Raw genomic sequence first — 13,412 nt, 5'->3', positions numbered from 1 at the left:
TGCCTATACAAAGTTTATGAATGAATTGCCCACATGAGGATAATAGTTGGCTATGTGTCACTGCACAGTCTGACACCGTTCAATCACTGCTGCCAGTATCAGATTGTGCAAGGACACTCCTCCACTAGTATCACCCAGTTGGCAATAATTTCATGAGCATTTGGCAGAAATAAACACAGATATGGAACTTAGAGTCATGAGAAACAAATCTTCTGTAATTACTACTTCATTATTTACTATAACTGACATTTCAGGAGGGGTGACAGCTCCATTTTAAAACTAGGATGAAATGCTTGTAGATGTCCCTGCAGAATGCATAGAAATATTTACAATATTGCCCATACTGTAGTTAACATATGAAAGCATTAACCTACCTTTAAATTGAACATGGCTAATGTACATGAAGTCGGCAATTACATTAATGGAAGTTAATCCAGATATGGCATTTGCTGGCAGTTTGGAATCCAGAAAATCATTGATTAATTTGACTGCCTTAGTAGAATCTTTGAAGTCTACAGTTTTTACATAGAAGTTATCAGCAGTTAGGGTTAATCCATGAACAAACTTCTTTGACAGTGGGACATTTGGAGAGACAAACATGCACACAGTTCTTAGTGTATTGATATTAGAATCTTTAGAAAATAAAAATGTATCAATATTTTGGAGGGTTGAGATTACTTTAAAACCATTCACTTTAGAAGTGCAGTTAGTAGAACCTGATTTGTCTTCAAGTCCTAAAAATGTTTGTAGACTATTGGAAGTGTTCCCAGATGCTCCAAGATAAAATGACACCATTGTTCTAAAAAAATCAGTGTAGGGTATTAGGATACTGTCTGTTTTGCGTAGTTTCCACCATCCAGCAACAGCACGAAAACTAACACTATTAATAATTGATATCAGATAGGATTCAGTAGTCCCGATATGACCTGCTTCCAGGTTTCTTTGGAGTTCAAAGTTATTTTCGTCAGCATTGTTTTTTGATTCAATAGCTGTAGGGAAGAACATCTCAGAACTGTGATCATGAAACTGGATATTTTCACATTCGCTCTTGTTGTAAGTCAGTAGATTGAATGGATGGACATATACACGGTTGCATGTTGATAAGCCAATGAATGCAGTAAACCACATTATTTCTTGAAGATACATTGTTAAAAGCAAAGCTGCAAAATAAAACCACAAGTTTATATACATGAATTAAAACATTGTAATTTATAATAAACATTTGATTAAAGATGTAAGCTGTGTTCACATTAGTGTTTGAAGCATTCATTACACAATGTGTCCGATTTGAGAACAGGATAAACATTGCACGCAGCACTATCTTTTCAAATAACAGAAATATATAACAGTATATCGTGCGGAGCTGCCACACTAATTAAAAATGAAAATGTTCCACAGCAGCATAAAATAAGTTGATACAGCGTCTTAATAATATATGCCTTCTTATTACAGTGTTCCTGGATGGTTTCAAATTCCCACTTCTTAAACTGATATTGGATATAGTATGCAGCGGTACTCAACCAGTTAGATATGTTGCTGTTTGGGTCGGCGGTATCCTTGTTATACAAAGTATTCGAGCAGTACGTCCTTATGTGACTAGCTACTCCATACAAGGTGCGTATTAGTCATGGAGTGATTGAGCCACCACCATTCGACTCGTTCAACCAATTGTATAGTTGATACAGGTGTTAGGTTAGTAGAGTATGTTATTAGCTGATTACCAGATCCGTCGCTGCCCGCAATGTTAGGTGGTACGTACGTGGCTCTGTTGAGCTCGGGTCTCTTGTGGAGCACCTGTTGGTTTTCTTGCACATGTGCTAGTGCTGGCACTTTCTTACAACATACACTGTAACTGCGGCTCCGATCTTTGAAGTTTTTATTTTGAACCACTGAGCAAGAAACCCAAGCGGTTTCGAAACGCGTCTGGTGATTGAAAGCACAGCAGTTCATACAGAGTGTGATTCTTTGCACCAAGGATTACACAATCAAAGATCCGAGCCACAGTTACAGCGTACATTGTAAGAAAGTGCCGGCACTAGCACATGTGCAAGAAAACCAACAGGTGCTCCACAAGAGACCCGAGCTCAACAGAGCCACGTACGTACCACCTAACATTGCGGGCAGCGACGGATCTGGTAAGCAGCTAATAACATACTGAGAACCCTCAGGGCCCCCGGGCAAAATAAATCAAGGGCCCCCTTACAGGCCCAACCCATGTTCTTCTGCAAGCCCCACCCTTGTCCCGCCTCCATGCCCCGCCTCCAGCCACACCCTACACAATCTTTAATAAGATTTCAACGTTAAAATTACACAAAAGGCACCCAGACCACTTCAGCTCATTGACGTGGTCTGGGTACAGCGTCCCTTTTGCAAATCGAGCTGCAATGTTATAGAGAAACTGCATTGTTTATGTTCCAGCAATAAGTCAGCCTCTAGTGGCTGGCAGCCACCTGAGGGCTTCCTGGATTAAAAGAGACCTTTGGTCTGGAATCTGACGCTGGACGTCCTCACACCCTGCATGATGACCTCCAGGGTCAAATTCAATGCTTTCGTATGGGGTGATCTAATCTCAGCGTCCATTAGTGAGCCTCTGTTAGAAGCAGTGTGGGCATAACTACTATGAAGGGGGTACATATCTGGGCATAACTACTGTAAAAGGGGGGGAGGCCCTTCACGGTAGTTATTAATCCCTTTCAGCAGTCTCCCCTTCAGTGAATGGGGGACTGCTGAAAGGGGTTAATAACTACTGTGAAGGACCTAGCCGTCTGGGCAAACCCACAGATCATCCCCCCACCAACCTTGTACTTGTTCGACTGATCCGCTACTTGCGGGCTACATGGGCATGAGTTCAGTCACTTCGGTGAGCAATCCCATCCTGCGGTGCGTGATGCCGCGAGACCCGTGACCTACAGCGGCGGGTCTTGCGGGATCACGCGCTGCAGGACGGGATTGCCGACCGAAGTGACTGAACTCATTCCCGCGCAGCCCACAAGTAGCGGAACAATTACAAGAGGGGTGGGGATGGCACTGTTATGGGGGCTCTGTGGATGGCACTGTTATGGGGGCTCTGTGGATGGCACTGTTATGGGGGCTCTGTGAAAGGCACTGTTGTGGGGATCTGTGGATGACACTGTTGTGTGGGGGGATCTGTGGGTGACACATATATAGCACCTTATGCTATATATGTGTTATCCACAGATCCCACCATAACAGTGTCCCTGTGAGTGAATGATCCCCAATACAGGGTCTGGGGGCCGACATCTGGTGTTGTAATGGCAGCGGGGCCCGGTGCAGTCAATGTATTCTATTACACCGGGCCCCGCTCACTGTAATACCAATATTCATATACGAACAACTTGAAATCGTCTGCGATCCTCTCCCTCTGAGCTCTCTGTACTCACAAACAGTAGCAGGCCGGGCGGCAGCGCAACTCACTGACGTCACGCGCCTGCTACTCCTACTTCATTCATAAAGTGGGAGGAGCAGGCGCATGACGTCAGTGAGTTGCGCTGCCGCCCGGCCTGCTACTGAGTTTGTGAGTACAGAGAGCTCAGAGGGAGAGGATTTCAAGTTGTTCGTATATGAATATTGGTATTACAGTGAGCGGGGCCTGGTGTAATAGAATACAGTGACTGCACCGGGCCCCGCTGCCATTACAACACCAGATGTCGGCCCCCAGACGCTGCCATTACCAGGCAGGCATAACATTCGGAATCGGGGTGCTGGGCATATAACATTAACACCATGTCCGAAGTGCCCGACCGGTCAGTCCGCTCCTGCATACTCTACTAACCTATCTCCTGTATCAACTATACAATTGGTTGAACGAGTGGGATGGTGGTGGCTCAATCACTCCATGACTAATACGCGCCTTTTATGGAGTAGCTAGTCACATAAGGATGTACTGCTCGAATACTTTGTATAACAACGATACCGCCGACCCAAAAAGCAACATATCTAACTGGTTGAGTACCGCTGCATACTATATCCAATATCAGTTTAAGAAGCCATTTGAAACCATCCAGGAACACTGTAATAAGAAGGCATATATTATTAAGACGCTGTATCAATTTCTTTTATGCTGCTGTGGAACATTTTAATTTTTAATTAGTGCGACAGCTCCGCACAATATACTTATAGAGGGACCGTGACTGCATAATTCTGCACATTTTTTTTTCTATTTTATTGTTTTTATTTTATGTATTTTTTATTAGTATTATATGCATATATTAAATAAGGTACTATATATGTCTTTTTAGGTAAACAATAAATTGTGGATATATTTTCAATGAAAAGCGGCCATTTATTACTAATTACATTGAGAGGCTAGGTGTTATAGCATTCCATGTTATATTTCAGTGAGCTCCATTTTCTGCCATTGTCATTTATAAACTTTTTGCATAGCATGGTTAAAACAGACTTGTCACATAGAATTGTACAGTATCATATAAATACTTGGTCTATTACATAATTAGTAAAATTTTCCTGCTGCTCATAGCAAGCAAGATTTAAAAAAAAGCATTTTTTTCTCTTAAAGACTGTTCCCATCACATTTTTGCCCCACATTTAGCATGTAAATTCAGAAATTTCATAGCATACAGTAGATACTAAACTTGTCCACAGGGCTCCATTAGTCAGAGTGTCCTTTTGCCCTCTGTCCGGCTGTTATACAACAGTTTACTGGAAATAATATATATATAAAAGAATAGCTTTCAATGGCATAGACTCGATTTCATCCTGCAGTATCCTGTAAAAAACATATCCATTTAAAGAGGTTGTCCGAAGCTAAGCAAGTTTTATGCAAAAAAAATATATATATTTCCTAATTTCCATAGTTCTTTTCTGGCCCTTTGTTTACATGCAATAATACCAATCTCTGCCCCTCCCCCTGCACTGCTAAGGGAGTGAATACAAGAGCTGCCCTGAGTGACATTTCTGCCTGCTGGAATCAGGCAGCATCTTGTATGTGTAGGACTAAAAGTCCCACCGGTATAATGAAACTGCTAAGGGAGTGGATAGAAGAGCTGTCCTGAGTGCTGGGAGAATCAACAGCAACTTGTATGTGTAGAACTACAAGTCCCAGCTGTATAATTACACTGCTAATACACACAGGATCTTCCCCCTACCTTCTTGTGCAATGCTCTCTCTAGTCTGTCAGTTCCTGTGCCCAGAATTGCCACTGCCTGCAGGTGCCCATTCTGGGCAGCTGAAGGGGTTAAGAATCTTTGGAGAGAGCAGACAGCCCAGCAGTGAAGGGGGCGTGGCCAGCACAGTGACGTCTCGTTTACAGGCTTGTAAATGAACTTTATCAGAGGAGAGAAGCTGACATCACAGGTCATGTGATCCTCTGTCAAATCAGATAAACCAGGTACTGCAGATAAAGTGAGTTAATTGCAAAGTTGCTATATTTGCCTAGTTAGGAACATAGAAAGAACAAAAAAATAACTTGGACAACCCCTTTAAGGGAAATAGGTAATTAGAAATTTTTTTGGCGTACTTTTGTCGCAGATTTGGCCACAAAGAGGATTTGCAGTTGAGTCTGTGACTTTTCCCTGCTCACACCACTTTTCCGAGGTGGCATAAAAGGGGGCATGGCATGGGCATGGAAGGGGACCAGCCTTCTGGCCCTTCTCATTTACCATTTTCCATTCCAGTTTATAGTGTGGAAAATGGTCTTAAACTATGCCAGCAAGGGGGCTGGTGTACCTTAAACCCTGCCGCTGGGGTACCCCCAGCGCAGGGGTATTAAGACCAACATATAAATTGCCGGTCTTAATAAATGACTCCGCAAGTTTTTATGTTAAACATATTTTTAAATAATTTTGGTGATATTAATTCAAATTTTCTATGTCACTATCTACAGTTATATAATTAGTTTGGTTGAAAAAAGTCCATCAAGTTCAACCAAACGATAAATGGGAATAGCAATTTTCAGGAAAGGTGAGTGAGAATTAGACTTCTCCACATTTACATAATGATTAATCTTATTTACACTGAACAAAAATATAAACACAACACTTTCGGTTTTGCTCCCATTTTGCATGAGCTGCACTCAAAGATCTGAAACATTTTCTACATACACAAAAGACCCATTACTCTCAAATAGTGTTCACAAATCTGTCTAAATCTGTGTTAGTGAGCACTTCTCCTTTGCCGAGATAATCCATCCCACCTCACAGGTGTGGCATATCAAGGTGCTGATTAGACAGTATGAATATTGCACAGGTGTGCCTTAAACTGCCCACAATAAAAGACCACTCTGAAATGTGCAGTTTGATCACACAGCACAATGCCACAGATGTCGCAACGTTTGAGGGAGCGTGCAATTGGCATGCTGACTGCAGGAATGTCTACCAGAGCTGTTGCCCGTGCAATGAATGTTTATTTCTCTACCATAAGCTGTCTCCAAAAGCGTATCAGAGAATTTGGCAGTACATCCAACTGGCCTCACAACCGCAGACCATGTGTAACCACACCAGCCCAGGACCTCTACATCCAGCATGTTCACCTCCATGATAGTCTGAGACCAGCCACCTGGACAGCTGCAGCCACCTGACTGCAGTTCATTGTCTTAACCGACTTGAGTGGGCAAATGCTCACATTGGATGACGTCTGGCATGTTGTAGAGGCGTTCTGTTCACGGATGAGTCCCGGTTTTCACTGTTCAGGGCAGATGGCAGACAGCGTGTGTTGCATCATGTGGGTGAGTGGTTTGCTGACGTCAACATTCTGAATCGAGTGGCTCATAGTGGCGATGGGGTTATGGTATGGGCAGGCGTATGTTATGGACAATGAACACAGGTGCATTTTATCGATGGCATTTTAAATGCACAGAGATACTGTGACGAGATACTAAAGCCCATTGTTCTGCCATTAATCCACGACCATCACCTCATGTTGCAGCATGATAATGCACGTCCCATATTGCAAGGATCTGTACACAATTCCTGGAAGCTGAAAACATCCCAGTTCTTGCATGGCCAGCATACTCCCCGGACATGTCACCCATTGAGCATGTTTGGGATGCTCTGGATCAGCATAGAAGACAGGGTGTTCCAGTTCCTGCCAATATTTTGCAACTTCGCACAGCTATTGAAGAGGAGTGGACCAACATTCCACAGGCCACAATCAAAAACCTGATCAACTCTATGCGACAGAGATGTGTTACACTGCTTGAGGCAAATGGTACTGACTGGTTTTCTGCCCCCCCCCCCCCCCCCCCCCCCCAGTAAGGCAAAACTGTGCACATCTCTGAAACGCCTTTGGAGACGGCTTATGGTAGAGAAATAAACATTTATTGCACAGGCAACAGCTCTGGTAGACATTCCTGCAGTCAGCATGCCAATTGCATGCTCCCTGAAATGTTGTGACATCTGTGGCATTGTGATGGGTGATCAAACTGCACATTTTATGGTGGCCTTTTATTGTGGGCAGTCTAAGGCACACCTGTGCAATATTCATGCTGTCTAATCAGCACCTTGATATGCCACACCTGCGAGGTGGGATGGATTATCTCGGCAAAGGAGAAGTGCTCACTAACACAGATTTAGACAGATTTGTGAACACTATTTGAGAGTAATGGGTCTTTTGTGCATGTAGAAAATGTTTCAGATCTTTGAATTCAGCTCATGCAAAATGGGAGCAAAACCGAAAAGGTTGCGTTTATATTTTTGTTCAGTGTAGTTCTAAGACTGCTCCAGTCATTACTATGTCCTGAGGGTAGACTATTCTGCAAATTTACTGTTATTGCGATAAAGAAGCTTTGTCACCTTTGGAGACTTAACTTTTTATTCTCCTCCAGTTAATTTGGAGCCCAATAAAAACAGATATTTTTCATAATGTCTGTCTTTACTGGCCCAGTAAAGATGTACCCAGTAGGGCACCTTTTTTTCCTTCTAAGAGACAACACCCTGGGTGTTAAGGAAGATAGTCCAGATAGCGTTCCTGTTGATGACTAGTATGAAAACAGTGTTTGGACTGTCACGAGGAGGTTGTTCAGGCAGAGGAGGGGGACATGATGACTGAAATGTATAGCTGTGTTAGTTGTGGTTGAAGTGACATTTGTAGACATGCTGGTTATGGTGTTAGGGGCACTGGTTGCCATGAAGGTAGTGTCATTGGGGACACATATAGTGGTACTGTAAGAATCAAAAGAGAGGTCAAGTTGCGAATTACATCACAGTATAAGAAAAGTGGAAGGGGCATGATGATTGAACAGGATCTGACAACTGTATCAGGATGAGGAGGTGGTGATGACATCAGAGAAGGAGGATGGTGGCAGACAGTGTCGGACTGGGGTACCTAGGGCCCACCAGTAAAATTTATTTTGTGGGCCCACTGTACCATACATTCGAATATAATAAATAATTTAGCAAGCTTTTTATATGAACATAGGCTGGTGGAGGTGCTGTACATTGAATATATGTATGTAGCACAGTAAATCTAATGTGTTATGTGGCACTTGTGCAGAGGGTGGGAGACTAGGGGCCCACCTTGCTCAGGGGCCCACCGGGGGATTCCCCTGTACCCCTGTGGGCCAGTCCGAGCCTGGTGGCAGAGATAAACGGCAGAGCTGATACAAGAAAACTTGCCAGGGACAAATCTGCTCTGTTTTGTGGTTCTCAGGAGCAGGCGATGCCATTACTTTTGTTGGAGTATGGTCAAAAGCTGTCACACCTAGGTTTATCTTGGGTGATGCAGCTGTGTGTGGGCATTTGCTGTGTGGGTATTTTGCGCAACATTGCTGGCCAACAAAACCACAAAACCATTGCAATGTGCAATCTCTGCAGACAGAGAATAAGACAACTTTCACACTAGCGTTTTCAATTCCGCAATTACGATCCGTCAAAGGATCTCAACAGCGGATGAAAATCTTCTGTTTTTTCCCCATTCATTGTTAACCCTTAGGATGTACCGATACGCCACGTTTGCCGAGTTCTTAAGGACTCAGGACGTACCGGTACGTCCTAAGTTTAAAAGTAGATTGCGGCGCGGGGGGGGGTTAATTGTGACACATCCTGTCACAATGCCAGGGGGGGGTCATGTGACCCCCCCATATTGGCGATCGCCGCAAACCGCAGGTCAATTCAGGCCTGCGATTTGCAGCTTTTACCTAGTGCGGCGCGGTGCCATCGGGTCCCCATGCGGCTGTGGGGGGGACCCGATAGCATGGAAGGCAGCGCGATGTCTAAGGAAGGCATCGCACTGCCTTCCGGTGACGAGCCTGTGAGATCCAGCCCCTGGATCTCACAGGCCGGAAGCTGTATGAGTAATACTCACTGTATTACTCATACAGCCAATGCATTCCAATACAGAAGTATTGGAATGCATTTGGAATGCATTGTAAAGGATTAGACCCCCAAAAGTTCAAGTCCCAAAGTGGAGCAAAAAATAAAGTGAAAAAAAAGTTGAAAAATAAAGTTTTCCCCCCAAAACATTTAAAGTTTCAAGTAACAATAAACCATAATTTCATTTTCCCCAAATAAGGTTAAAAAAAATTGGTAGAAATTGGTAAAAAATAGGGGGGGGGGTATACATATTAGGTATGGCCGCGTCCGTATCGACTGGCTCTATAAACATATCACATGACCTAACCCCTCAGATGAATACCGTAAAAAATAAAAACTGTGCAATATAAACAATTTTTTGTCACCTTACATCACAAAAAGTACAACAGCAAGCGATCAAAAAGGCGTTTGCCCACCAAAATAGTACCAATCTAACCGTCACCTCATCTCTCAAAAAATTAGCCCCTACCTGAGACAATAGCCCAAAATATAAAAAACTATAGCTCAGAATATTGAGACACTAAAACATCATTTCTTTTTGTTTTAAAAAAGCTGTTATTGTGTAAAACTAACAAATAAAAAAAAGTATACATATTTGGTATTGCCGTGTTCGTATAGACAGTCTCTATAAAAATATCACATGACCTAACCCCTCAGAGGAACACTGTAAAAAATTTAAAATAAAAACTGTGCTAAATAAAACCATTTTTTGTCACCTTACATCACAAAAAGTGTAATAGCAAGTGATCAAAAAGTCACATGCACCCCAAAATAGTGCCAATAAAACCATCATCTCATCCTGCAAAAATCATACCCTACCCAAGGTAATCGCCCAAAAACTGAAAAATTATGGCTCTCAGACTATGGAAACACTAAAACATGATATTTTTTGCTTCAAAAATGAAATCATTGTGTACAACTTACATAAATAAAAAAAAGCATACATATTAGGTATCGCCGCGTCCGTCTCAAGCGGCTCTATAAAAATATCACATGACCTAACCCCTCAGATAAACACTGTAAAAAATGTAAAATAAAAACTGTGTTAAATAAAACATTTTTTGTCACCTTACATCATAAAAAGTGTAATAGCAAGCGATCAAAAAGTCACACGCACTCCAAAATAGTGCCAATAAAGCCGTCATCTCATCCTGCAAAAATCATACCCTACCCAAGGTAATCGCCCAGAAACTGAAAAAACTATGGCTCTCAGACTATGGAAACACTAAAACATGATTTATTTATTTTTTCTTCAAAACATAAATAAAATAAGTATACATATCGCCGCATCCGTGACAACCTGGTCTATAAAAATATCACATGATCTAACCTGTCAGATGAATGTTGTAAATAACAAAAAATGAAAACGGTGCCAAAACAGCTATTTCTTGTTATCTTGCCTCACAAAAGTGTAATATAGAGCAACCAAAAATCATATGTACCCTAAACTAGTGCCAACAATACTGCCACCCTATCCTGTAGTTTCTAAAATGGAGTTTCTACTCTAGGGGTGCATCAGGGACATGGCGTCAAAAAAAAAACAGTCCAGCAAAATCATAAAATGGGACATGGCATAAAAAATAACAGTCCATCAGAATCTACCTTCCAAAAACCATATGGTGTTTCTTTCCTTCTGCGCCCTGCTGTCTAGCCATACAGCAGTTTAACACCACATATTGGGTGTTCCTGTAAACTACAGAATCAGAGCAATAAATATTGAGTATTGTTTGGCTGTTAACCTTTGCTTTGTTAGCAGAAATAAAATATTAAAATGGAAAATCTGCCGCAAAAGTGGAATTCTGAAATTAATCTGTCCATTAATTCTTGTGGAACAACTAAATGGTTAACAACGTTTATAAAATCAGTTTTGAATACCTTGAGGGGTGTAGTTTCTAAAATGGGGTCACTTTTATGGAGTTTATACTCTAGGGGTGCATCAGGGGGGCTTCAAATGGGACCTGGCGTAAAAAAAAAAACAGTCCAGCAAAATCTGCCTTCCAAAAACCGTATGGCATTCGCCTCCTTCTGCACCCTGCCGTGTGCCGGTACAGTAGTTTACAACCACATATGGGGTGTTTCTGTAAACTACAGAATCAGGGCCATAAATATTGAGTTTGGTTTGGCTGTTAACCCTTGTTTTGTAACTGGAAAAAAATTATTAAAATCGAAAATCTGCCAAAAAAGTGAAATTTTGAAATTGTATCTCTATTTTCCATTAATTCTTGTGGAACACCTAAAGGGTTATCAAGGTTTGTAAAATCAGTTTTGAATACCTTGAGGGGGGTAGTTTATAGAATGGGGTCATTTTTGGGTGGTTTCTATTATGTAAGCCTCGCAAAGTGACTTCAGACCTGAACTGGTCCCTAAAAATTGGGTTTTTGAAAATTTCTGAAAAATTTCAAGATTTGCTTCTAAACTTCTAAGCCTTGTAACATCCCCCCCCCCCCCCAAAAAAAAATATCATTCCCAAAATGATCCAAACATGAAGTAGACATATGGGGAATATGGGGAAGTAATAACTATTTTTGGAGGTATTATTATGTATTATAGAAGTAGAGAAATTGAAACTTGGAAATTTGCATTTTTTAAAAAAATTTGGGTAAATTTGGTATTTTTTATAAATAAAAATGATTTTTTTTAACTTCATTTTACCAGTATCATGAAGTACAATATGTGACAAAAAAAACAATCTCAGAATGGCCTGGATAATCTCAGAATGGCCTGGATAAGTCAAAGCTTTTTAAAGTTATCAGCACTTAAATTGACACTGGTCAGATTTGCAAAAAATTGCCAAGCCCGTAAGGTGAAATAGGCCGAGTCCTTAAGGGGTTAAGCAGACTGTGATTGTCTATTGTAAATTGTAAATGCATTCCGTTTGGTTGCCCTCCCATCGTGGACAGAATAACACTTCAAGTAGTGTGAAAGTAGCCTAAGATATGCCTATTTATTTATATATATGACATGAATTGGTATCACAGGTTTATGGGGGGGTAAAAAAAATAAAAATAAGACTGGCCAGAAAGACCTACTCCTCACAGTGGCAATTCTAGTAGCCAGGCTAGATTGTCATCATCATCATCATCACCCTAAATGTCATGAGCTACTGCCTTTTCCTGTTCTCACTCCTCACTCCTGATCAATCCCATTACTTCAACTCCTCTCCCCACTTACAGATATCTAAGCTAAAGCACTTCCATGCTGTCTTACAACTGTTGGGCCTGGATGAGAGAAGCCACATAGTTCATATATATTTTATGATAGGAATTAATGAAATGTTTTAATAAATTGTATTGTTTTATCTTTATTGAGAGCCAACCATTGTGTGGATTATATGAAGAGGAATTTATTGCATAATCCAGAAAGTTGAAAAGGCACTTCCTCCAGAGGTGGTACCAAGAAACTATGTTAGACACTGCATATAAGAGGGCACTTAATAGAAAGAGATGTGAATTAGGTTCAAAGAAAAAGAATAGGCAGTGTAGTGACAGGAATGAGAGAGCAGTGTTTATCTATGAATAATTGGTATATGTTGACGCAGGATGAGATGCTAAAGGAGAGGACAGGGAGATTTCCCATAATTTAGGTTAGAGAGGTGTATCCTGCAAGGGAATTTCAGTTGTGGTCATTGTTCAGCCTGCAAGTATATTTGCAAATCTAATTATTTGAATATTGGTGGAGTTCAGCACATTGTGAAGCAGTTCATATCTTGTAAAACACAATTTCTTGTATATGTTATTTTCTGCTCATGTGGTCGATTCTATATAGGAAAAACTATAACATGTTTATTTGTGAGGTTCAGGGAGCATAAAAACTATATTGAGACGGGGGGTTGCCACGGTTAGTTGAACATGGGAGAAACATAGACAATGTACTGTTATGTGCAGGAATAGAGGTAGTTCAGATTCCTGTACGGGGTGGTGATAAAAAATGCATTCTTTTACAAAGGGAAGCTTCCTAGATCATCAAGACTAATGCGATGGGTCCTCTGGGATTGAACAATAAGGCTGGGTTCACACCTGAGCGTTTTACAGTGCGTTCCTACGCGCTGTAAAACACTCAACAGGCAAGAACCAATTATTCCCTATGGGCATGGTTCTCACCTGAGCGTTTTACAGCGCGTACGAT

At 41.5% G+C, this 13,412-nt stretch overlaps 1 protein-coding gene across 2 annotated transcripts in view; it reads right to left on the bottom strand.

Moving 5' to 3' along the window:
- The window catches only part of AGT (angiotensinogen), a 68,972-nt gene that overhangs the window by 30,503 nt on the left and 25,057 nt on the right, over nt 1-13,412 (bottom strand). The window contains exons 1-2 of one of the 2 annotated variants that reach the window (XM_044292280.1): nt 4,600-4,747; nt 375-1,160 (exon numbers count right to left, since the gene is read on the bottom strand). In XM_044292280.1, coding sequence (XP_044148215.1) covers nt 375-1,146 — 772 coding nt within the window. In that variant the 5' untranslated portion in view covers nt 1,147-1,160; nt 4,600-4,747. Of the gene's footprint in view, nt 1-374; nt 1,161-4,599; nt 4,748-13,412 lie in introns of those variants that run through there. The other variant, XM_044292279.1, reaches the window with a different exon arrangement.

The sequence above is a fragment of the Bufo gargarizans genome, chromosome 4, assembly GCF_014858855.1.
Source record: "Bufo gargarizans isolate SCDJY-AF-19 chromosome 4, ASM1485885v1, whole genome shotgun sequence".
NCBI lineage: Eukaryota > Metazoa > Chordata > Amphibia > Anura > Bufonidae > Bufo > Bufo gargarizans.
This window is presented reverse-complemented; position numbering and strand designations above follow the sequence as displayed.